This window comes from Erigeron canadensis, chromosome 3 (assembly GCF_010389155.1).
Source record: "Erigeron canadensis isolate Cc75 chromosome 3, C_canadensis_v1, whole genome shotgun sequence".
NCBI classification, from domain to species: domain Eukaryota; kingdom Viridiplantae; phylum Streptophyta; class Magnoliopsida; order Asterales; family Asteraceae; genus Erigeron; species Erigeron canadensis.
Genome location: NC_057763.1, coordinates 42,658,604 through 42,684,520, shown reverse-complemented (window position 1 = coordinate 42,684,520; position 25,917 = coordinate 42,658,604). Strand labels below are relative to the sequence as shown.

Here is a 25,917-nt window from a genome sequence, read left to right as displayed (position 1 = left end):
ACTGTGAATATATATAATGTATATAATTGAATATAAAGGGAGTAATAGTTTGGTTTATTTCAAAAGGTAAATATAAAGCTACAATTATCTATTTTCGGTCCACGAAAGAATGGTTGAAGATAGTGTTCAAGAAAGAATGGTTAAAGATAGTAGGGTTGAGCAAAAACCGAACCGGAAAACCAAAAACCGAACCGAAAAAACGAAAACCGAACGAAATCCATTGGTTTGGTTTTTGTTTTCTAAAAACCGAACGGATCAGTTCGGGTTTCGGTTTCATATGCCAAAAAACCGATCAAAAATCGAACCGAACCGAATCAATTATATATTAATTATTTAATATTTATATCATATTACATTTATATTTATTACTTATAATTTATAAATATGTTAATATATTTAAACTTTTTGTCTGTTTAGTATACAAATCTATATAAATTGTATGTTTTAGATGAAAACGTACAAGAAAATCAATTCGTTTTATAAAAGTTATATTAATTTTAACACCTAAAAAATATAATTAGTTGATAAAAAACATCTTTATATTTTAATTTCTATATCATAATTTTTTTTGTTAACAACTGAAAATTAAATTTATCACATATTAAACAAAAAAGTTAAAAAAAAAAATTATAATAAAAACCGAACAAAAACTGAAACCGATCCAAACTGAACCAAAAAACCGACAAACCGAACAGAACAAAAACCGAATCCAATGGATTGGGTTTTCTAAAAACCGAATGGATCGGTTATGGTTTCGGTTTTAGCCAAAAACCGAACCAAACCGATCCATACTCACCCATAGAAGATAGTGTGTGTTGGGTGGGGTCTAAAATCTAGTAAAGGATTAAAGAAAAATGTCGTTCCCAAAAAACTTTAAGAAAAGTTAATACGTATATCTTTGTTTTAGTATTTCACCGCTTCACGTAGGGGGAGCAAAAACCGAACCGTAAAAACAAAAACCGAAAAAACCCGACAAAACCGAATCGAAAAAACCGAAAACCGAACGAAATCTATTGGTTTGGTTTTCTAAAAACCGAACGGATCGGTTCGGGTTTCGGTTTCATATGCCAAAAAATCGATCAAAAACCGAACCGAACCGAATCAATTATATATTAATTATTTAATATTTATGTCATATTACATTTATATTTATTACTTATAATTTGTAAATATGTTAATATAGTTAAACTTTTTGTCTTTTTAGTATACAAATTTATATAAATTGTATGTTTTAGATGAAAACGTACAAGAAAATCAATTCGTTTTATAAAAGTTATATTAATTTTAACACTTAAAAAATATAATTAGTTGATAAAAAACATCTTTATATTTTAATTTCTATATCATAATTTTTTTTGTTAACAACTGAAAATTAAATTTATAACATAATAAACAAAAAAGTAAAAAAAAATAAATTATAATAAAAACTGAACAAAAACCGAAACCGATCCAAACTAAACAAAAAACCCGACAAACCGATCCGAACAAAAACTGAATCCAATGGATTGAGTTTTCTAAAAACCGAATGGATTGGTTATGGTTTCGGTTTTAGCAAAATTCCCTAGCTTACCAAAATTAGCTTCACGTATATGCGTTACTTGCACTCCACGTGTGTCTAACTTACCAAAATTCCCTAATTCCCCGCTTATAAATAAAAAAGGATTTCGTTATTCGTAACTCATAACACAAAAAAAGAAAAGGTTAATAAAAAACCCCAAACGCAAAAAGAAGTTATTAGCTACTAGGGTTTCAAATTCGATAAAAAGAAAATCATGCCGAAGAACAAAGGAAAAGGAGGAAAAAACCGAAAGAGAGGTAAAAACGAAGCAGACGACGAGAAACGCGAGCTCGTATTCAAGGAAGACGGGCAGGAATACGCACAGGTCCTCCGTATGCTCGGCAACGGGCGGTGCGAGGCTATGTGTATCGACGGAACGAAACGGCTGAGTCATATACGAGGTAAGATGCATAAAAAGGTATGGATAGCTGCGGGAGATATAATATTAGTAGGATTACGCGATTATCAAGACGATAAAGCGGATGTTATACTTAAATATATGCCTGATGAAGCGAGATTGTTGAAAGCGTATGGTGAGTTGCCGGAGAATATTAGGTTGAATGAAGGTGTTGTTGTTGATGAGGAAGACGATAACGCCGTTGATGATTATATTGAGTTTGAAGATGAAGATATTGATAAGATCTAATTCAGTCTATCTATCTATCTATTTTATGGTATTTTTTTTTTCCTTTTGTTTATTCTTATTGTTGTTTAAATTAGTGATTTGGAAAATGATTGCTGTTGTCTAATAAGTGAATTTTATGCTGTATTCGATGTTGAATTGAAATTTTTGCTTTTATGTATCAAATTCAAATTTATTTGATTTTGGCATTGTTTTTTGATAAGTCTGTTTATGTGGTTTTTAAGAATGTATTAAGTTTAGATTCGCTTATGAGACTGAAAATAACTAAATAAGCTACAAAAACGGGGGGTAAGCCAATCGCCTCATCATGTATTTGACTTTCTGTAAGTTGTATTGATAACGTTGCAACTTTTATGGTTATCTCTGAAGTAAAAAATATGAAGTTACAAGATACATAGAACAGTTTAGAAAAGTGAGAAAGAGGTTTTAAAGTATCCGATGGTTACAATGATTCGTTTCTGTGTCATGTTTGATATATTTTTTAGCAAGTTTGATTTAGAAAGTTATAAATTTGTTTTATATGATTTCTTTGGAACATAGAGGAGTATTATGAAATTTATGACAGTTGTTGATTAATTTGTGACTTTTTCTGGCTTTTGCAGTTTTGAAATTGTAATGGAATGAAAAGTTGAGTTCGAAGAGAGTTTTGGAGGCTCGGATGTGGCTTTGACTTCCTCGAATTTGATTTGTATGTTAGTGTTTAGTTTTTTAACGACTATGTCAAGGATCTTATTCATCTGATTGTTAATTAGATTCATATGAGTACGAGTTCGAATGTTCTTTTCTTGAAATGAGTTGGTTTTATCTATCTACTTTTATACATACACAGAATACAGCCTATCTTGTGTTGATGTCTTGGGTTATGTCTAAAGTAAATTTGATTATCAGGAGTGTGGGGTAGCCTTGCGAAACAGGGGATTGCAAAGTTGTGCTTTGAAAAGTAGGAGTGGTGATGTTTCGTCCATTGGGGGCTTAAACGTTTGTATCTGATATGTTACATAAGATGGTCAGTTGGCCTTTAAGTTTATCCTAAAGGATCCAGAGCATAACACTCTAGGTATGGCCTGGTGTATATGATCGGGTCAAAACTGCGGAACATGGATTGCTTTAAAAAATAAAAATTGTATCATCTAGGGTCAGTGTAGGTAGGATATGTCATAGGTTGATTTTATTTCCAGTCTGTCAGTTTGAGATCATATCGGGCATGGTCTGCAGTTTATGTTGCTCTCTTTGAGTTTTGACTAGGCCTGTATTGCTTTGAGGAAATTTTCTAGTCTAGAGTCAAGTGTGTGATGCAATTTTTTGGGGTACGGTCAGTTCACCCTCTAATATAATGATCCAATACTGTATGGGGTATTGGGGTGTATTGTTAACTTGTGATTGCTGGGTAGCGAATGGGTCAACTAGGTTACTGTATTTTTATCAGTTACTAGTGGTTGGTAGATGATATTTATGCTCAAAGAAGATGTGATGAATCTTATGGGTTTGGATTATTGCTTTACTGTACCCCTTTTTAAGCTTTTGTTTGTGTTATCGTTATCCATTTTTTTTACAATAATTTTTTTTTTATGCGTCAACTGCTAAACACTAGCTATAATATGCAAGAAGCAGACCTGCACCTAGAAATCAGATTGCCATGCCCAAACGTTTAAAGGGGATAGTTGTGATCCCTTAGGCAAACGATAAATTGACCAAAACTGCAGCAACTGCTAAACATCAGACTTAATCTATTCATTAGACCCGTCTTCAAAATTATTACAGTATTATTCCATTTCATCTTCTACAGAGGGAAAGCCTGTTTACGAGTAAGTGGAGAGGAAAGATCTCCAGAGATTCTTATCTCATTCCATTCCTGTGGCTCAACCAGTAACCAATGGTGAAAACTAAAAGATCGCAGAATGGCAGACCCTCACCTAGGAATCAGATAAAGATTTGCCACGCCCTCAGCAAATCGTGAAATGACCAAAATTTGAGCAACACTAAACCTGCAGATGTACCTAGTCACCCCAGCCAATTTGGAAATTTTTATAGTAGCCATTGACTGAAACTCAGACACTAAACAATACAAGAACAAACTGAATTAAGCTACCACACAACTGCAACATCGTTACAGTCACAACTGCAACATAGTACCAAATAGTAGAGCTGGATCAGTTGATGCTAATAAATGGATGAAGCTGGAGGAGACATTTAAGTTGATCATATAGTTGCCGCATGCAATTTGACATGCATTTGCAGATCTAATCTATTCAATGAACTTTATATAGATCATTAAATAATTCTCACAACTTGACCAAATGGAAAAGAGAAACAAGGCTCTGGACGTACACACTGTAGTTCCCTGGATCAAAGAAAACATATTTAACTGAAGTGGAACATCCATGTCCTGTTTGTTGTTAGTTATATCACAAATAGTGTCAAGAAGAGCTATGCATAATGTGTTAATGTGTATTGCATTTGGTGTTTTCATCTGAGACCTATGATCGAAACATTAGAATATATAATAATTAAGGGCATGTATGTATCAGGTGCTCGGGGCATGCAGAATCCACTCAACAACTTATTCTATAACCAATACATTACAAGCTAGGCAAACCACAAAAGAAATTGAAAAACTTTTTTAACACATTTGAGTAATACATGGATGTTAACTTGGTAACTTTTTTACTTTCAGGATTATATATACCGACTTTTTTGGATCCTAAATGAACGATTTGCCGCCCCTTAATGTGAAGGAGAAGCAAATCTGGCTAGAGTTTAAAGAGCTCGATAAGGGGACTGTATGAATATTAATTTTTTTCGTATATTTGTTTACATGTAATTACGCAAGTCTGCACACATATACACATGCTACTGGCATTTGAGTAATACATGGATGTTGTTTGCTAGCTCATTAGGATCCGGTCTCAGTTATATTTTATATTAGCATCTTCGTTTGTGTGCAGGTGTGAGAGACCACAAATGTAGGAAGGCGTACAAAATAATCAAATATACCAGAGGTTTTTTTCCTCCCTTCGATGAATTTAAATTTGTGATCCGAAAGCCAACTAGGAAAAACAAATGGCCTTGGTGCCAATTTGGGGTGTGATCTTTTATAGAAAATGCCACATTGGACACATTGTCTCCAAGCTAAAACAAATTTCTCTCATGCATGCTTGATGCTTTTCTCTTTCATAAAGGGATCTTTAACTGGGCACCCTTCCTTTGACGATTTTTCTCATTTCCTCTTCATCATTTTGGATGAGCAGTAGGTTTGGCAAATGGTAAAGCATGTGTTGAGATGTCTCGCATTTGGAAGCACCTTAAAGAAACTATGCAAGGTTAGGATTCAACACTCAACGTTTGAATATTTTTATTGCCCTTCAAAGGGAAACTTTTGATTTGGTTGATTTAGTTGGAAACTGGACGGATCAACCTTTTGATTTGGTTGATTTTGTGAATCTTGCCGATCACAATTGTTCCATATATTTATTCATTCATTTGTATAGAAACGAGTTGCACTGTGTTGTTTACGTTATAGGTCTTCAACAAGTGCTTAAACTGGACCCTCCACTGCTTTTTCCACCTGATTGCAAGCGAACGACTAATCAAGGTTTACCTAGCTTATGTATCATCTCAATGTAACTTAGTCAACCCTGATACATATAAAATGGATCGAATGGTATAGAAGTTGCTTTAATTGCTAGCTATTAGAAGCTTTAGATTATTACTGTAACAATATATTGGTAAATGGAGAAAAAAAAGGCCCTTTCTGGTTCAATTCAAAACAACTTAACCGATATTAAAAGTATCGATCATGGGTCTGTATTTCTGTTTTGCAACCTCTGATACTAGAGTCCTTTACGTGGTTTTATCTCAATTCTGTCTTGATACTGTATGGTTTGAATAGATAAATCTTCATGCAGATATTTGGTCTCATCCCGATGACTATAACTACAGCCGGATGGTGTGTAGGACCAAGGGTACCCCATGTAGGGGATACGACTACATCAATAGAAAATGCGAAAAGGCATTTTGACAGGTTGGTTTTTATGAAAGCTAGCTAATACGTTAGAAATCTTGTGGTTTATCATGTTACTTCATTTATATATATAGTTTTTGATTTTTACTTTTATGTGTGCCTAGGCATAGTGAGTAGAGCTATATATATATATATATATATATATATTTATCGCATATGAATTTACAGTGGCCCTAGGCATAGTGCAGCTTCGTAGGATGTTCTTCCTTTAGCAAGTAAAGATATCTGCCAGGTGCTTGCAAATAAGTTCTAATTAAATTTTTTACCAACATTTCCATCCTTTTCATATGACCCGATCGAGTTGAAGCCAAATTGCTTGTGAGGTAGAAATTGCCACCGGGTCATATCGTTCTGGCTGATGATTGAGCAACTGATCTTTGTTTTGTTGATAGTCATGAAATACTCTGATAAAAGAGAAACAATAGCTGTAATTGTGTTTCATATTAAAGAATCGGGGAAACCAATGCTAATGCAAAAGATACTTTCCTTCCTTCGGTATCATGCTAATCTTGAGTTGTTAAAGTGAAAATTTAACAGAGTCGGGTTAGGTTTGGTTTTTAATGCAACAATTATTTCAATTTGATTTTATGTGATTGTTACGATTACTCGTGAGTAAATGATATAGTTTTTATAAGAAGCTTTATGTTTGTTTTTTTTTCTTTCTTTACAAAAAAAGGGTTAGAAGGAAGAGACCCTGTCCCCGGTATCCCTTATAGCTTGAATACCCACCTATACCACCCCGTAGTGAAAAACCTCCACTTATAATGGTTTTTTTTTTCTTGCATTACAATGTTATTTTATTTATGGTTGCTAACTTAATTATAATCAACAATTTTATAAGTGTATGGCGCTGCTGCTTCTGCCTCAAAGAACATTTGCTGATCTAGGGAAACAAGTTATTTGTCTCTAAACAACATTCGTGAAAGTAGCATTGCAGTTTTCAACTCTATTATGTCGATGTCTTTTTTGCGGATACGGAATCGAGATTAGAAAAATACCTCCACGTGGTACAATTGGAATGAGAATCCTTCTATGCATGGTTGAGTTGTGTACGTTGGTAATGAGCAGCATAGTTGTTATCTTCCTTATTTTTCTGTTTTGTTATTGTTTGTTTCGTGAGACTTCTTTAATTTGGAGGTGGCTACTCGTATTTAATTTCCACTATTGGGTGGATTTTTCTCTCTAGATCTATGGGTGATACGGGTTTCTCATCATGGGGTTTATATTGGGATCTATTTTATGAAGATCCCAATTAAGACAACGTATATCAGACATCTCGATATTCACGGGTAATTAACTCTCTCGTGTGAACGTGAGTTTTCCTTTTTAATTTAATATGAATAGTTGGCATGTATGTTTATTCATTTCATTGTCATATTACATTCAAATTTTTTTACTTTGTAGTACAATTAAATGTGAGTAATTGAGTATCGGTTTAAAAACAATAAATAATGTAAGTATCTGTTAAAAACATTAAGAGGGTGTTTGGGATTGCGTTATATAATGATTATCTGATTATTGCGTTTTACAAACGCAAATAATCTAAAAAAGTGTTTGTATGAAAAAGTGATTATCGGCTATGAAAACACAATTTTGGAGAATCATGTACCCACATGCTTTTTCAAAACGCACGCATGATCTATTTTGAAAACGCAGATTTTGTTTTGTAATCGCATTACCAAACACTCCTTAAATGTAGGTAGCTGTATTATTATTTGTTTGTATCATTATTCTTTATCTGGAGATGGTAAATGAAATCAACTTGCTTTAGAATTTTGAAAACAAAGACACCTACAAATTCAAAATGCAATTTACTTCTCGACTAAAGTTACCAAATGAAACATTGTTACCTTGAATAAATTTTACAAACAATTTTTTTCTGACAGAAAATAAATGAAACATTATAACCTCTAAACAAAACACTACCATAAGAAGTATGAAATGTTTTTTGGAAGTATGGTATGTTTTTTGTTAACTAAGTTTTGACAGTCAACTTGCAACGAAATCTTCAAAATATCATTCACCTTACCAAAATGCTCAAAGAACTAGAAAGTTGCGAGAGGAAAGTGTTCAAGGTTGTAAGAGAGAACTTGCACTCCAAAATTTAGAACGTATCTTACAACATATGATCATGACAGATGCAATTATATAAAGTATAAACCAATTGGCAGTCAGCCAAGTTTTCATGCGGAAAGCTGAACAAGGTCTTTTATTAATTGATTAATTCAGTAAGAATCCTACTCAAAACAAGATATAACCAAATAGAGCTGAATCAATAGCTGACAGAGACATTTAAGTTCATCATATATGCCTCAATTTGACAAGCATTCACAGGTCTAATCTATTCAATGATCCAGCCAACGGAAATCAACTACCATAGTAGATATGATCAATCTGCATCAATTAAGCATATGGATTAAAATAATGAAAACTTGATAGATTATATATAAGAATATACTTCAAATTGTATATGAGGGCTGTGGATCATTTGCAGTTAAATTGATAACTAATTAAAAGCTATAACCATGTTGCCTATGAAATGATACATGGACCATGGGGATTGTGATCAACATTCCACACACAACTTGTATCAAGAAACATCTGAAAAACTTGTGTACCTGCATAAAGATCGCTGTCACTTGTCACCAAAAAAACCAGGTATGGATGAGGGAAAAGGGTTGGTAACGGCACTTGATTGTTTGGACTCTTTTGGGAGCGGAAACAAGCTCATGGCAACATAACAATCTCTAAATGTGCATTATCAATCGTACCAAATTAGTGCAGCCATAGATAATTCATCATGGAGACTTATGAATAGCTCCATAGATTTGCTAGAACCACCCATGCATTACAAGAATCCAGCTAGCAGAATCCGTAAAATTTCATAATTTTGCACGTGCATACATTAAAAAAAATAAAAACTTGAAAGGTATGAATATGCCACCCCAAATAATCGAATACGCCTAGGGTAGGACTCGAACCTAAGACCTCTTGTAAGGAAACAGACCTCTCGGACACTAGACCATTTGGTGATGGTTAAGGCCTGACATGCATACATAGTTAAGCGAAAGTAAAGAGCTTTATGCTTAAGGTCGCACTATGCATATTACTTGCATTCTGTGTCCAACTGAATTAAGTTATCATACAACCAGGAGGCAAACTATTGATTGACACTTCAAAATTCCAATTTACTACCAATTTCCTGCAGATATAACCCTAGTTGAAATGAAAAATAGATTTGTTAATTAAAAGTCCAATTTCAGATGGTTAGAAAGACCCAAGAATATGACTGAAACGTACACAATGAAAATACATGGAGGGTTAGGGTTAGGCTTAACACATTTTGCTGACTCCAGTCTCATCAACTTGTGGATAACTAAGTGGTAAACCTCAAACATAATACAACAGTCATATTACTTGAAGTCATAGCAACACTATGTTTTATACCTGCTGTCAAAATCATGTAGTTTGGAACTCAGTTTGCATGAGCATATAAATTTGTCGGATTTACATAGCAAAGAATTTCAGAAGCCTCTGGCCAGGGTATCCATGATAAATATAATATTAAACTCAACCAAGTTATATGCAAACCATGGTGTTGTGTTTGTCATATTTGATTAACCAAACTCATAAGCATCCAGATAATATAAGTTGTTTTTGTTAGTGATTGGTGAAGTCGAAAAAAAAAAACCCTACTAAATCAAGACTACATAATGAAACACTTAACTTGAAAATTCTTTTGACTAATTATCACTGGTTAAGACACCCTTTATAAGGCAAACTGAGAAAGGTTACTGGCTACAATCAATCTCAGTCAATATGTTGTGATGAAAACTACTATGTGAATCCGGATTAAATCTTCGAGAAACAAAAGAAAAAGATGCATTGTCATGGATAACTTGATAAGCTAATCTAGAAAGTGCCGAATCTTTTGTTGGGCAAGTGAGTAGTATATTTTAGCTAAAACACAACCAGACTCCTTAGCTTTCAGCATTTGACAATTGAACATAAGATACAAATAGCTTAATCTATGAACCACCTACAATTTCAATAAGCTGAGTGCGAACAAGTAAAAAGTTCATCTCAACTTGCTTTTGTGCCTTTTACATGATTTGGAAGGATGGTTTTTGCAAGAAATGTGCTTATCAATAAACTGGTGTAAGTGCGTAACCACTGTATGAACTTTTTGTAGATAATTTCTCACAACTTGACCAAATGAACAAAGAAAACAAGAGTCTGGACACATTGCAGTTCCCCAGATAAAAAGATAATAATAATTTTAGAATCACACTATTTCTTTCAACTGAAGTTGAACATCAAAGAATGCATGTCCCGTTTGTTCTTATATCACAGATAGTGTCAAGAAATGCTCTAAACAAGTGCATAAGTGAAAGTGTATTGCATTTGGTGGTCCGGGCCCTATGAAGCATTAGAACAGGGGCATGTATCAGGTGCTCGGGAGCAGAATACACACAAATACATATAATAGGGCCAATAGGCAAACGACATAAACATTTAATTCATACTAATTCACCGAAGTACTTATGTTACAACTAATACATTACAAGGGAAACTACACATAGGCCTAGAACAAAATAAACCCTTTCAAAGTAGTATAACAAATGCATAATTAAAAAGTGTGCCTAGGGTGCTAGGAGCTTTGAGGTGATGTCCAAAAAGCCTCAACCAGCTCTAGGCTGTAACCTTACGTGAAGGCAGCTAAAAGGCAAACCTCAGTAACACCTTAAGTGAGGCAGGCAGGAAACCTTGTACGTCTCATGTTTCCTTCAAAAAATTAGTGGGGCTTTAGTAGGTCCTTTATAAAACCTTTTGCCGAAATTCACCTAATGTTTCTTATCCTCTCCTAACGCCTCTAAAGTACTGTTGCGGTATACAAGCACTTTATTTAACTGGTCGGACACGTTATGGAGAAGTGACTCTCTTAATAAATATTCTGCAAAAGAACAGGGTACCCTTTACTGAATTCATTACCTAGGATCACCTATTGCACCTACTTAACCCTCATCAATCATCTACCATCATTAGTGAAAATTGGTTTCTAATTTAGTGCAAAAATGTAAAAATTTTCCGGACATTAACACAACGCCAAATCATGTATCGGAGTGTCTTAACAAGAGACTATCCTAATTACAAAGTTATTTCATCCACCTAATCATCAACATCACAAACAAGGACTTCCATCAACAAAACATACGAAACACAAACGAATCAACACAAAAAAAATAAAATAAATAACAACAGCAATGATCAACAAAACAAAACAAAGATCCTAACCTTATTCCCACCTCATCATCTGAGTTTCCCCTTAACCGTCTCCTGCCTTTTCGCAGCCTCTTTAACCTTCTGAACATACCCTTCAATAGGCGGTGTCAACGTCGCCATAAACCGATTAGCAGGAAAAGGCTCCAAATCAGGAACCAACGCTTTCTCCTTCAACTTGTCCGGCAAGGCCTCAATGGCTTCCTTCTTACATTTCAACAACCCAGTTTCCGCAGCCTGTCTAGCCCTATGTTTCCTCATCAAAATCCTACTATACTCCTTAGCCAACTTCATCCCATCCTCAACAGTCAGCTCATATTTCGGAATCTTTTCGCCATCCACAACCCCCAATGTGATCAAATCCAACCCATCTGGTCCAATCCGACCCGACCCATTTGCAGCCTCATCCTTACCCGTCTTCGCACTCTTTCTAAAATTAGCAATTTCTAACTTCCTGTTCTCAGAAAGCAACCCCATTTTCTCTCGTTGGGCTTCACGGGCACGTTCTCTGGGTTTCAAGAATCTAACAGGGGCTTTGGCTTGTAAACACCCATCAACCATAACTTCGAGTTGACTTTTGCGTTGACCTTTGGTTTCTGGGTCTGAGGTTGGTTGTTGAGGCCCACCCTTTTTGATGGTGATTTTGGATCTTTTTAATGCTTGGCCTTCTTTAACCTTGCCTTTGCCTTTTGCTGTCCCGCTGACAAAACATGTTTGTTGGAATTGGTGCGTTAAGGTTTGTGTTTGGATTGATGATTTTGTGAGCTTTTTGATGTTTGTGATTCGCAGCATTCTTTGTTTTGTGGCAGGAATCTGAGGAAAAATGAAACTAGGGTTTATGATGGAACAGAGGCTTTTAGAAATGCTAAAATGACAATGAGGGCTTCAATATGACACTATACAAAGTTTAGGGGTTTTAATGTAACAATTCGGCCACAACGACGTCAACTACTCTTATTTTTAATTTGAGTAACGATAAATCCTCCTAATAGATCAACCTAATTATCCTTCTAAAGTCTTAATCATATGATAAAGCCACATGGAAAAATCAAGGGGGTTGATGTATGAAAGATAATGAGTGGATTACACATGTCAAAATGTTGTGGTATTAGAAGGATTATTAGGCTAAAGTTTTAGGAGGATAAATCATTTTCCTTTTAATTTTAATAAATTTTATTTATGGATATGAATTATTGAAAGGACCCGAATCGATAAACCGAAAATGTAAGTTTTTTTTATATATATATATAACCCACTGCGCCGCAGTGGAAATCCTCGGAACAAAAGAGAAGAAGTCCCACTGCGCCGCAGTGGGTTTGACACTCTCCCACTGCGCCGCAGTGGGAGGAACTGAAAATAAGGACGAGGAATCCCACTGCGCCATTCTGAAAGCTACATTCTGAAACCCTAATCCATTTTTGACACTTGAACCATCTTGCAATCCTTACCATGACTCAATGAACTTCAAAGCTACCTTCTGAAAGTTTCTAACAACATTATAAACACATTTTGACTATCACACAACAATAGTTAGTTTCAAAACCCATGAACACCACCAAACGGGTCATTTACCCAAATTGACACAATTTTCGTCCAAATTCTTAGGCCACCGGAGGTTCTTAGGCCTCATTCGATCAACTATCGGGGTTCTTAGGCCCCGGAGGTTCTTAGGCCTCATAAACAATGTCCCACATGGGCTAAACGTCAAATCAATTACCATGCTTGGAACATTCACATCTCATGGTAATTGACCCAACGTATACACAAATGTATGCAAGTATACTCACCTCCTCCGCAACAAAGACAACAAAGCTAAACAATAATGCTCAACAAGCTCAACCTATGATCATATCATAAAATGCATAAGCTTTCACTCACAATTTGACTAGCTTAATCTAGTCATGCACAATTACTAGCCTTTTCCAAACCCAAAACCCAGCCCATTTGTCATTGAGTTACTTTCATTCATACAATAACACTAGGTAGCTCATTCTACCATTTTCATCATTATTTCAATAACTAGAAAAACTCATCTTTTCTCATAAACCCAAATTATCACAAGAACTTATCAATTTCATAATCAAACACATTATATAACTCAATGACAACTAGGTTAACTAAGGAATTGGGGAAAAATTAACCACAATCCAATTTCTAGCAAAACCCCAAATTTGGGTTCCTTCATGAACCCTAATTTCAAAAGAAAAGATAAAGCTAAATTGGGGAAATTCCTTACCTCAACAAAGAAGACAATTACTTAGGGTTTTCAATACACAATTTCTTCCCCTTTTTCCTCTTAAATTTTCGGCCACCTCCACCACAAATCCACAAACCCTAACTTTTTAATCTTGGTTGATAAGAGTTGTTAATGATGATTATTATTTTGATTTCTACCTTGGGCTTGGAAGATTAAACTTTGATTTAGTGAAAGCAAGAAGAATGCATAAAGTGAAGAAGAAGAAGAAGAATGAGTGAAGTGGGAGGTGACTCAAAAGAAAAAGAGGGCTGACACTCTTTGGAGATGCCACGTCCCAAATGATTTTTTTGGTATTAAAATACCCGCTATCCGCTAAAGTTCTAACTAAATTAACCTCATATCCAAAAATAAAATACTAGGAAATTAATTTAATGTTAAAACTATAAAAAGGGGTTAATTTCTTTTACCTTAAAACCTTGGGATGTTACAATTATGGAATTACTGTTATCTATTTTAACTTGTCAAATACGAGTACATTTGATAAGTAGTATTAACATTGTACGAGCATCAGGTATGGTTAAGCGATGCAGAACGTCATCTCAGCTCCACGTCAGCTTTTATCATTTTTTGGCCGTTATGGATGCAGAACCACGCAGAACGCAGAACATCATATTTTTATATATATATTTTTTATTGACCTTTATAATTAAAAAATTACATTTTAATTTTTTCAAACTAATTTTCACTTAATAATAAAAGTTACAAGAATAATAAAACTAATATATGCTAATAAAAAAATATACATTAAATTAAAAGTAGAATTTATGCTACGCAAGGCCCTACATATCCACTAAAAAATAAGAGAAGGCAGGATGCCGATGTCCAGCAAAGAAACAAAGAACCCCGAAGAGGTGATCGGTGCCGGATGAGGGAGGGGTGGGGAGGTTGTCGGTGCCGGATGCCATGTCATGTCCGGGGTCGGCATTAATGCCCCCATACCCCATGCTCTACTCAAAAAATAGTTTTGACAGGTTCACGGTGGTGGCGATGATGTTGTAAGAAGTAAAAATATATATAATAGTATTTGATAACATAAATGCGATGTTGTTACGAGTGGAAGCAGGCATGGATGTGAAGAATGAAAAGAAGTCGCAACATCAAGTATTACGTCATCTTTCCTCGTCAGTAGACTATGACCGTCACGGAAACTAGTATTACATCAAATGGTAACTTAAAAGTAAAACCAGACACCATCCATTACACTATGGTGCCAAACCTTTGGATCATATGCAAAGTTACATATATGTTGTGGTCTTGTTATGTTTAAATTTATAACGGTGTCATTGCAGGTTTTAAAATATAAAACAGATTCTTCCATGCTTACAAAACCCTCAACCCACCGTGTCCTACAAACTACAATTCCAAACGAACAACTAGTTTTAGCCATCTTTTCTGATATCTACTAACATCCTTAGTTTACACTTTGTGAAACTGAAGAAAAAAAGAGAAATGACCAGTTCAAAAAATATATAACAGATAACCAGGTTTTAGAACTATCAAACACTGAAAACGGCACCATATATAGCTGATTCGTGTCTAGTCCCAGTCCTTCAGTTTTGTCTATCAGATTGACATTATTTACTCAAGCTTGGCAAGTTTTATGAGAGTAAAACAAGATTTGGACTACACAGAAATTCCACATAACATCTATACTACATTACAAGACCATATATGCCTCTTGTACACAAAATATCTTTATATATAGAAAAAACATTGATGATTCACATTCGACAAACAAAGTAAATGTAGGATTGTAAAGCAAAATCACAACCATCTATTCGGTCCCTGCGATCTTCTTCTTTATAGACTCGATATCGGTAGCCAGCTCTTTTCTACTGGACTGAAATAGAAAAATAAACATGACATTATCAATCATTATCCAGCTATGGTTTCTAAAACATATGCACATAAAGTTGGGGACTAATGGTGCAGGTCAAAATGCGGGTCAAATCTCAATTCAACAATGACAAGCCCAGTCCCAGCAATAGTTTGTTAATAGTCCAGGAGTGGAAGTTCATACCTTGAAGAGCAGATATCGGTAGACAAACCATCCAGAATATCCAAGTCCTACCAACTCCATGATCTTTGGAAGCTGAGATTTTTATGGAATCATGAATTAAAAATCAGAAAACGTTACAAATAGCGCTAAAAATCAAAATCCAACCTAGTTTCTGTTGCTTTTGTTTGGTTTGTTTGGTTTCTTAATAGTTCTGCTCTGACCGCAGAACATACAAGACAGCAAAGATACAAAGTTTTCTAGAAAGTAACCTTCATGATTCAACTTAAAGATCAATTTGCAGGTCAATGATTCACCATTTGAATATTTGATCATATAAGTTGGGTTACTAAAGTTTTGTAAAATACCCTCCTCATTGTTCTGGTTCTTGAGCCACCCTTAGATATAAAGGTAGAATTTCAACCCCATATACTACTCATGAACCGGTTGATTTAAGTTATTGTTCATCGTAAAGGGGTTAATGAGTGAATACTAATATAGTGTACATATATAAAGGTCAAATGTCTCTCGAAAAACTCTCCCTAATGAATAAAGCCTACTCACCCTAAATTCATTTAGAAATAGACTGTTATTGGAAACTCTGAAATGACATAATCTTATACTCATATTAGACATTGTAATTAACTATAAGAATATAGTTTACGAAAAGTTTGACCAAAAGTGTTTTGGGTCAACCGGCCCTCCTGTTTCAACACGTACAAAGAGTGCTCATTAGGACCCATTGCCGCACTCACCCATTTTGCCACCTCTGACTAGATCAAACATACTAACTAAATTACGAGAATGTACTTGGGACAAGTTCACAAGCACTTATATGACTACTTACCAATGGCACTGAGTTGATGGCACCAATAAGAATTGAGGATAGCCAAATTGCAACGACTCCTCCTCCTCCATAGATAATGACTGTGGACTTGTTTTCAAGTGCATCCCACTACAAACAACAAATATAGAAGAATACAAAATATGAAAAAAAGGATATAAAAAGATAGTAAGAAACAAAAAAAGGGCAGGGACTGTTCTGATGTTTTAGTGTAAGATTCACCTTTTCCTTTAGGTCGGTGAACAACTCGTTAGCATCTACGGAAGAAGCATCTTCTGATGCCTTGACCTGGAACTGAGATGACCTCTTTGATCCTGGTAGGCAGAGGAACATAAAAAGGAAATGTAAACTACTTGTGGATCCAAATAAACTCTATCAGTGATATGATTGTTAACCAAATGTATTGAGTAAACATGATAGCAAAATCTTATGGACCGAGACAAACACTATCAATTATTTGTAACAAAGAGCAAACTCAACCAATGAAGTTTATATCAAACACTACAGTAAGAATGGTTGCAAATTTCAATTTTCGTGGACATATTCCAGTCTACCTGCAAGGCTGCAATACTGAAATTTACTCAATTACCTAAAAACATGAAGTAATTATACAAGTAACTTACCTACACAAATTCAACCTTGCCTACCTTGGTCATTGTACTTGCATTTACAAGCAATGCAGCATTTTTTGCGTTATTTTCCTCCAGTAGAACATATTTTATTTTTTTGTGTTTGTTACAGAGAAAACACTTGCTTTTTATGGTCAAAATGAAACAAAAATTAATGACCACACACCATAATTGGAACAAAAAACATCATTCAAATTGAGATGACCCGGGTGAAATTTTTATGCAAGTACACTATTGCTATTGAATGTAGTTTCCCAATTAAAAAACCAAAGAAAAGTTTGGACTTAAACTTTTGTGGTGGTATACAAACCAAGAATAACAATCTACTTTTCATTTGCTCCTATTTTTCCAAGTCTCCTTAAACCATCAAAGTTTCAACATTTATCCCTATATTTTCATAATGTAACGCACTAACGCGTATACTGGCAAAGGCAATAAAGAATTTTCTCAGCATAAACATACTACAGTATAATTTAGCTTGTAAACCGATGAAAGCTAAGTCCTCAAGTTCAAATTGTTTAGCGATACAAAACAAGACACTAGAGAACACAAATTGCATCACTAAATTATGTCGACACCTTTACTACCTTTGACGTTATCCGGGTTACAAAAGGATTTAAAAGGTTCGGTTAAATGTTTTTATAGAAAAAGTAACACGACAAAAAAAAGAATAACATGGAGAGCAGCTTACTATTTAAACTTTATAAAAAATCTAAGATTGTTGCTAAATACAAAATTTACAAGCAGCTTATCCATATACAATCCCAAACAGACAAAATCTGCACATTTAACAAACCGTTGGGCTGAAAGAATAAAATTAGATAATGTTATAGTAGTACCTGAAGCCCGCTGTTTGATAGAATCAGAAAACCCAGAACGTGCAGGGAGGTTAGGTAAGGCGGAGCAACGGATGGTGGTGGTGGTTATGGTGGGAACACGTGGTAACAAGACGCCGGTTGCGGCCGCCGCATACACCGTCGTTGCCATATAGTCAGTCAATTGTTGTCCGCACAAACTTCTGCTCTTTCTATCTTATTCTTCTTCTCTCTGAGTTCCTTTTGGTTTTTCTATGATTAAGTTTTTATTTCTTTTAATTTTGTTAAATGAAAGAATAAAGTGAAGATTTTGTTGTGACACGTGGAGGAATGAAGGGTAATGATTGGTTGTTTGTCTATCTTCACAATCCACGTTTGAAAGGTTCATAAAACACAAACACTACTTGCCCGTTTGTTGGCCCGCTCGTCCTTGTTAATTTTATTTTATTTATATACTTTTAGTTGGTGGTTTTTTTTTTTTTAGGGATGTATATGCCTTTTGGAATAACTTCATGTAAAGCAATAAAATTGTGTTTCTAGGTTTAATTTAAATCGTCAAAAATATTTATAAAAAGACGTCATGACGTTGTTAAAAATACGATAAATCGTAGGATAATAGATGTCAAAAGTGAAAGAAAGTGTTTGAAATGCTACATTTGTTTGCTAAAAATAGAATATCATCATAGTTATAGTTATTCTAAATAGTAGCATGCAATGGTTAAGATTAATTAATGGTTACAAGTACTTTAAGGTGGCAAAAGAGCAAATGACTCGGTCGAACTAAACTTCACCCTGCCTCTCAAACTCTACCAATTATTTTCATTTCTATTTTGCCCCATAATTAATCGTGACAACCAAAAAACATATTTGAAAGTACTAGCTAGCTAATTTAGAAGAACATCAAAACACTCATCCAAATCTTGTTATTATTTGTTTCTGAAACTAACAATCTAAAAGGCCTCAATATTGCCAAGATTTTGTTATTGTTCCCTTAATTTCCTGGTTGAATTTGATGATGATTTATGTCAAATGTATAATATTGGATGCATGAGGGACTTGGAAAAATCGATGTTATGCGTAAATGTTGATGGGGTCTAAAACAAGCTTCATCGTCATTTTCGTTACGTTTTGTGGTTTATGTTCGTTAAGTTTATTTCAAGCCATCATGGAAGAGCATCACGATAGTTCATTGGATGATTTTTTCAGAGATTACGCAAAGAAATCAATACCAAAAGATCCCAAAATTGGGAAAATGTATAGCGTAGCTCTACCCTCGAACGTTACAGGAATGGAAGTTTCGGTGGTACACCTCCAAAGTTCGAGTGTTTGGGCTAAAGGAGCTAATTTGGGCTATTTTCAAGTTCCTCCACGGATAATCCCAAAACCAAATGTCACCTGGCTCGACATAGTCTTTTCAAATCTAGGCAATTGGTCATCGTATTACTACGAGATTCCAAATTACACTTTTGTCACCCCGATACTTGGTTTTAGTGCATATGGTGTAAGTCATTCGAGAGGTAAAAATGGTGATTTCACTTCTAAAACTACCAAACTAGATTTACCTCTCATTCGCGACCCAATAATGGTTCGATTCCCTTCAGTGTGGTTCCCTAGGGGGAAATGTGTCAAGTTTTATTCGAATGGAAGGACTACAATAACCAATATGTCTTTGTCGCACACATGTGAAGTTTGGGGCCAAGGATACTTTGCGATTGTTGTGCGGGTCCCACCATCGCATCAGGTCTGGAAATTGTGGGTTATCGGATTTGGTGTTGGGACTATAGGGTTCTTGTTGTGTGGATTAGTTTTGTTAAAGATAATTAGATGTCTAGAAAAAAGAAAAATTCAAAATATGGAGAAACAATCTGAGAAGAGTGAGGTATTGGATACTAAATATGTTGGGAATAGTAGAATGCCTTGTGCTTGTGGCATAAGAACTCAACCTGTTCTTGAGAACGATTATTTTCCTTAAACTTATGTAAATTCGTACTTGTTATAGTTATACTAATATTTGTGTTGTAAATCTTTCACATTGTACATGTATTTGATGTCAAAGTGTAGAGATTTTTCTTAGACTTATGTACCAAACAGCAAAATCGTCAGCATCCTGGTTTCTTTACAAGATTTCTTATGACTGACAGCTTATATCTTAATCAAAAGACTCTGCCTTTCACTTAAACTTTGATTATTTGAGTGATTGTTCATGGAAACTTTGAACACAAATGCATGGTTCAATGGATAAGTACTCTCATAGTCTCATGTACCAAAGTGTACAAGATATGCCAAATATCAATTTACTTATCTACGTCATTACCTTATTGGTAAACTTTTTTTTATTCAGCAAGAAAGGGATATATTACCTAGGGTCAAGTTATGAGCAACGGATTTCGAAAGGTGGAGTTGTAAAGCCACTACCGAGGATTTTATCGACAACAATCTTGCTGGCAGCCTCTGTGACATGGATACCATCCCAACTCACATATTTTCCTGGATCACTACAAGCTGATGCAGTAAGATTTTGGCCGTTTACAGCCTTGTTTTTCCCACAAAACACTTTCGGATTGAAGTTGTAGGAACCGCCTCCATTCCCACAACATGCTAATGTGCCATACTTCAATCCTAGAGCAATTTGCATAGTAAAACTTATGTTAATTAATTAAGAATTTGTAAGGTATATATGTATCGACGTAATATATGATTGTAGCTAGAAAGAAATAATAGTACCATGAGAAGTCGGATGTTGGCAAAGCTCTAGCAATGCTTTGTGAGAATCGGCATAAATGACTTTGGCATCTAAAAGTTGTTTCCTTGTTTGGATAAGTGCCTCGTGGAGCATGTTATTGTATTCGACCACAACCTTGTTGTATGAGATTAAACACCCGAATTCATCAATATCATTCTCACTATGAGGGAGTAGTACCAAAAATGCAGGGTAACATCCTATGGGTGCCAAATTTTGGACCAAAAATGTACGACCCCCTAACCCGTGCAACTCCTACATAAAAACATATTACAAAATCGCTATAATTAATTCCTTATTCTTTTTTGGTAAAAACGTACTCTTTGATAATAATGGCTTTTCAAATGTATAGATACTTGCCTTAATGGTGCTGGTAATTTGTGAAATGATTTTAGGAAGTGTTTTTTTGACTCCATTGATGCCATTTTTAACTAAGTTGGATGTGAAATCATTCTGACCGATGTAAATTGTATAAAGCGACTTTCCAAATATATGTGGTGGAGGAAGATTAGATGACCCTGTAAACAAATAACAATGCACAAATACCACAATAATTAATATCCTTTCTTAACTTTCTTGTATGAATAAAAATGTATGATTTGTTTGGAGAACAAATATATTATTTTGATATGTATACCTTTGGAGTGAAGTTTGTCGACTTGTGCCTTGAAATGTTTCATTTGGTTGAGTTGAATGGGCAATGCAAATGGGCTGAGACCGGAAACAAAAAAGCAGGTTTCTGGTATAAGCGCAGTTGATGCATACGTTGCAAAATTTGCACCGTGCCTGTAATCCGATCCAATGGACTTCAAGTATGGGCTCACATATGGAACTCCGATTCTTTCCGCTACACCCGATCGAATATAATTTTGCAATAATTAATTAATATGAATAATAATTAACAAAGGTGCTTTTTAAAGTCAATACTCAATAGTCAAATAACTTAAAACTAATAATGTGATCATGATGAATTCTTTAGAATAATTTCATCTATATATTCTTGTAATTAGTTGTGTCATCATTTCAATAATTTAACCTTTTAAACCTACATGTAAAATTAAGTTGAGTAATTATAAGAAAATAAACAAGGGTAGTCAAATTGCATAGGAAACTACAACAATAATTACTCAGCTTATGGGTTTCACCCTAGATGATATCTTGGTCACACCAAGTGTCCCATCCAGCGGAGGATCTTAACATGTGTAATATAGGCTAGCGCGCAAAGCCCCAACTTTAAAGCGACCCCCAATTTTTAAGTCGGACCCCTTTTTTTTAATAATTATTAATTTTATATTAATATAATATAAATGTTTATTATAAAATTATTATTCTATATAAAAAGGTGGATTGTTTTCCTAATGCATGTATTGCATATAGAGTGTTGTAAACTATTCCAGTGACCATGACAACTGTGGAAAGAAGTTTTTCGAAACTTAAGCTATTAAAGTCATTCTTGCGGTCGACAATATCACAAGAATGGTTGAATGAATTGGCAATGATAAGAATTGAGAATGACTTATTAAATAGTATTAATTATTAAAGTTTGATTAATAGTTTTGTTTCAAAGATGGCTCGAAAAAAGGCATTATTCAACCAAGAATGAAATCAATGGTAACTTCTAACTACCTTTATGATATGAACATTTTGTGTTTAAGGAATCTTATAAGCAATTAATACTATTTTTTTTGTACACTTATAGTAATTATCGTAAAATATATATATATAATATATATCTTTTTTTGTATATGGGTCCCCATTTTTGAAATTCGATCTTGCACACGTACATTGAAATTCACTTGCCGGCCCTGGCCCCATCCCCTTGTAAGAGCACATCCAATGGTTAAGTTTTTCATAAAAAAGTTTTTGATCATGTTGATGCTTCAATGGTAAAAGTTATAAAAAAAAAAAATCTTTTAAGTATTATATAATTGCAAAACAAAAAAGGAAGAGAGTGTTATATTTTTTCAAAGACTTGAGCATTGCCAAGCTATTGGTAAAAGCTAAAAAGTCTTTAACTCCAAAGGAAAAAAAGTCATGTAAAAGCTTTTTTGAATAGTAAAAAGTTTTATAAAAAGCTTTACATAAAGCTTCATTGTAGATGCTCTAAGGAGCAAGTAGGTAGGGTCAAACATTGGCAAATTGACATATTTTTGGCAAGTTTATATCTAATAAGAGCTTGACACGTGTCATTGCCAACTTGAAGACAAAACTTGACAATTCTGGTCAAAACCTGTGGTGTAGTGTTATTTTTCTTTTTGCCAAATCTTGCCATAAAAAAGACAAATCACAAACAAACAAACAAAAAAAAAAACCTTTGTTTTATAAATTTGTTGCCAAATGTTGGCACAATTGGCCAACTATAGCCAATCTAATTTGCCAAAAAGAGTCAAATTCACTTTCCAATGCACATGCTATAGGAAGCCAAAGAGTCAAAAGAAGCAAATAAAACTTGGTGAATATACCCTTACCCCTAATGTTTCTTGTTAAGCAAATCTGCAGTATTAAAATTATTGGCATAATTTTAATATCGTAGATATGAAACCAATAATTTCGACCAAATCACAGTTATTATTTCAATAATTTACTCTTAAAAATACGAGTATAAATTATGTATGTTACTCTTAAACTAATCGGGTATATTTTTATAAAACAAATTATTCCTTCTCTTTTTAAAACAATAAATTATTTTACCTAAAATACTTTTTCCTTATTGATACTACACCAACCTCCTTAAAGTAAAGTTTCACAAATACCCTTAATGAATATATAAAATTTCCATAAACTTTGAAAATAACTACACATCCCCTTTTACGTCAATTACCTTTACATCAATAACCAACACGACTCGGCCTCGCGATCGCCACCGCCTGTCGACGCCGCTGCCGTCACCTCTGACGCTTTGTGCGGGTCCCCTCTACTTAAATTTACATAACATAGCAATATTAAGTTTTGATACAACATGATATCTTTATTAATATATACTAGATTTGACCGGACATTTTAAAATAGAATGATTTATTAAATATATATAGATAAAAAAAAACTTTATAAATTCAAATCTAAAAGTTTAAGAAAATTTAAATTGGCAATTTGATGTTTACCAAAAAATGAATTTTTTGATCTATTATACCCCGATAATATAGTTTGCGTTTTTCATAGACATGGATATAAATTATTGTGTGCATTAGATTACCATCATCAATTCAAACTCAAGTTTTTCTTTTCTTTATTTCTTTTATAAATAAATAAATAAATAATATGTAACGTTATTTTTTAACCATTAAATCACATTCGAAAACAAACATAAACATTGTCAAATACGAAAGCAGGGTAAAAAGGAAGATGGTTAACGTACCTAATATGTTTAAAGGTATGCTTAACAAGAAACATATATCGTGTAGGCATATTATAACTAGAAAAAATATTTTGTTCCACCACCATATTCCGTAGGCAGTGTGTTTGCAACTCCCTCTAAAGACTAAAGATAAGAAACGTTATCCACATGAGATAGAGTGACATTCTGTATACAACGTCACAAGTCACAACGTTGTACTTAATTTGGAATACTAAGCAAAATATTATAAATATATAATAACTTTTTTTATACTAGAACGGTACCCGCCTGTTGTTGCAGCGGTGGCGGGGGTGACGGTGTGGTAATGTAATGGCAGCGGTGGTGGTGGTGGCGAGCGACGGTGGCAATGGTGGTGGCGGCAGAGATTGGTGATGGTGACAACGATGGTGAGTGATATACGTTATTGATGTAATTTGGTTTTAATGAAATGTTGAAACTTAAAATATTAAACAATGTTATTTGCTTTATAATATAGTAATATATATACATGCATATATCATGTGTATTAACTAACAAAAAGCATGATGTACATAAGTACGTACCTATGAAGTCGATCATGAGGCGACCATCAGAAGCACGACCCACTGGATGTTTAAAATACGTCATACCATTAGGCGATGGGGTTTCCGGAAATGCCCACCAAAAACCACCAGTGTCAGAATTTGAGTCACCGAAATTGAAAATAGCTTCATAATCACATCCTGCATCGCACAACCGCGCCAACAATATTGCTACCATTACCAGCAAATTGGGAACCATCAAATTCCGTGGGAACATTATCGATTCTATGCTCTTAACGATATATCTCTATAAATTACTGGTTAAGTCAAAAAAATATTGAAAGAGCCAAAGAGGTAAATGTAACAAGAAAAAAGGTTGAATGGGCATATGTATGAAAGGAATGTGTCTGAATAAAGTGATCAGCAATATATAGATGAAACGAAAAATATCTTGTGTGTAATTAAATGATTATGCTTCAAGCGAAAACCTTAATATAAAGATACAAAAGAATAGTTTTTTAACAAATACAAAAAAACGTAATAAAATATAATATACTTAAATTAAATAATCCAAAGCCAAAATGGATAAATACATGAGTTCATTCAGCTTAATTATATTAATATCGTGTCCATATATACATACACCAATAATGAAAATTTAGTACGACATAGTAGCATATCTAATATATTTTAATTGTATTCTAACTTAAGATTTTAAACTTCTATAATTCATTTTTTATTATACATTCGTGGAGGTTTCCACAGAAAGACCCATTGGTTCTGACAAACGGATCACAATTACAGATACCTGCGAGCATACCGATGGAATGAACGAAATACGAACATATAACATAATATGGTCATAGATCTTAGGTTGTAACTTGATCATGAGCGAATTTGTTGATGTTGCACCCATCAAGTACGGAAAGTGCCAAACATTAGGAACTACCCGGGAGGAGTTAGGAACAAGAACAAGGAGAAGCGAGAACCACTTAAATGGATGAATCGATTGTATTTCGTCCTTTGTTTCCCATAGCAACTGGGGATCAAAAAGCACCAAATTTGATGACTTATTAAGAGAAAGACGAAGTAAGAGCATGCTATTGACGACGTTGCAAGATATGTCGGGGAGGCCTCCGTAATTTTTGTGAAAGTAAAATTTTGCATACCGATCGAATGAACGAAATACGAACAGTTAACATAATATGGTCATAGATCTTAGGTTGTAACTTGATCATGAGCGAATTTGTTGATGTTGCACCCATCAAGTATGGAAAGT

General features: G+C 34.3%; 5 protein-coding genes across 6 annotated transcripts; 2 read left to right on the top strand and 3 right to left on the bottom strand.

The window, feature by feature from the left end:
- Window positions 1–1,692: 1,692 nt before the first annotated feature.
- LOC122590773 (eukaryotic translation initiation factor 1A-like) lies at window positions 1,693–2,992 on the top strand. Its single transcript, XM_043762945.1, has 2 exons — window positions 1,693–2,232; window positions 2,804–2,992. The coding sequence occupies exon 1, from the start codon at window positions 1,773–1,775 to the stop codon at window positions 2,202–2,204; it is 432 nt and encodes a 143-aa protein (XP_043618880.1). The 5' UTR covers window positions 1,693–1,772; the 3' UTR covers window positions 2,205–2,232; window positions 2,804–2,992.
- Window positions 2,993–8,408: 5,416 nt separating this feature from the next.
- LOC122590770 lies at window positions 8,409–12,392 on the bottom strand. Of its 2 annotated transcripts, none has more exons than XM_043762943.1 (2): window positions 11,529–12,392; window positions 8,409–8,616 (listed from the first exon to the last, which is right to left on the bottom strand). In XM_043762943.1, the coding sequence occupies exon 1, from the start codon at window positions 12,292–12,294 to the stop codon at window positions 11,533–11,535; it is 762 nt and encodes a 253-aa protein (XP_043618878.1). In that variant the 5' UTR covers window positions 12,295–12,392; the 3' UTR covers window positions 8,409–8,616; window positions 11,529–11,532. The 2 variants fall into 2 exon arrangements, with proteins under 2 accessions (XP_043618878.1, XP_043618877.1); XM_043762942.1 differs by having other exon boundaries at window positions 11,518–12,391.
- A 3,001-nt stretch (window positions 12,393–15,393) lies between these two features.
- On the bottom strand, window positions 15,394–18,309 carry LOC122590771 (protein CURVATURE THYLAKOID 1A, chloroplastic-like). The gene is made up of 5 exons (XM_043762944.1): window positions 18,068–18,309; window positions 16,822–16,913; window positions 16,603–16,710; window positions 15,780–15,851; window positions 15,394–15,599 (listed from the first exon to the last, which is right to left on the bottom strand). Exons 1-5 carry the CDS (start codon window positions 18,213–18,215, stop codon window positions 15,534–15,536), a joined length of 486 nt encoding a protein of 161 aa, XP_043618879.1. The 5' UTR covers window positions 18,216–18,309; the 3' UTR covers window positions 15,394–15,533.
- Window positions 18,310–19,208: 899 nt separating this feature from the next.
- Window positions 19,209–20,015, top strand: LOC122592169. The gene has a single exon (XM_043764372.1). The coding sequence runs from the start codon at window positions 19,209–19,211 to the stop codon at window positions 20,013–20,015; it is 807 nt and encodes a 268-aa protein (XP_043620307.1).
- Window positions 20,016–20,258: 243 nt separating this feature from the next.
- On the bottom strand, window positions 20,259–24,972 carry LOC122591132 (GDSL esterase/lipase At4g01130-like). The gene is made up of 5 exons (XM_043763346.1): window positions 24,681–24,972; window positions 21,421–21,630; window positions 21,144–21,301; window positions 20,768–21,038; window positions 20,259–20,662 (listed from the first exon to the last, which is right to left on the bottom strand). The coding sequence occupies exons 1-5, from the start codon at window positions 24,913–24,915 to the stop codon at window positions 20,415–20,417; spliced, it is 1,122 nt and encodes a 373-aa protein (XP_043619281.1). The 5' UTR covers window positions 24,916–24,972; the 3' UTR covers window positions 20,259–20,414.
- Window positions 24,973–25,917: the final 945 nt, after the last annotated feature.

Excerpts from the sequence above, each read along its gene's own strand:
- LOC122590773 (XM_043762945.1), top strand. The coding sequence starts at position 1,773 with ATGCCGAAGAACAAAGGAAAAGGAGGAAAAAACCGAAAGAGAGGTAAA.
- LOC122590770 (XM_043762943.1), bottom strand. The coding sequence starts at position 12,294 with ATGCTGCGAATCACAAACATCAAAAAGCTCACAAAATCATCAATCCAA.
- LOC122590771 (XM_043762944.1), bottom strand. The coding sequence starts at position 18,215 with ATGGCAACGACGGTGTATGCGGCGGCCGCAACCGGCGTCTTGTTACCA. Across the intron at positions 15,852-16,602 it reads CCATCAACTCAGTGCCATTG|CTTCCAAAGATCATGGAGTT; the intron begins GTAAGTAGTCAT and ends TAAAAATCTCAG. Across the intron at positions 15,600-15,779 it reads ACCGATATCTGCTCTTCAAG|TCCAGTAGAAAAGAGCTGGC; the intron begins GTATGAACTTCC and ends TTTCTATTTCAG.
- LOC122592169 (XM_043764372.1), top strand. The coding sequence starts at position 19,209 with ATGGAAGAGCATCACGATAGTTCATTGGATGATTTTTTCAGAGATTAC.
- LOC122591132 (XM_043763346.1), bottom strand. The coding sequence starts at position 24,915 with ATGTTCCCACGGAATTTGATGGTTCCCAATTTGCTGGTAATGGTAGCA. Across the intron at positions 21,631-24,680 it reads CCTCATGATCGACTTCATAG|CGGAAAGAATCGGAGTTCCA; the intron begins GTACGTACTTAT and ends GATCGGGTGTAG. Across the intron at positions 21,039-21,143 it reads AAATTACCAGCACCATTAAG|GAGTTGCACGGGTTAGGGGG; the intron begins GCAAGTATCTAT and ends GTTTTTATGTAG.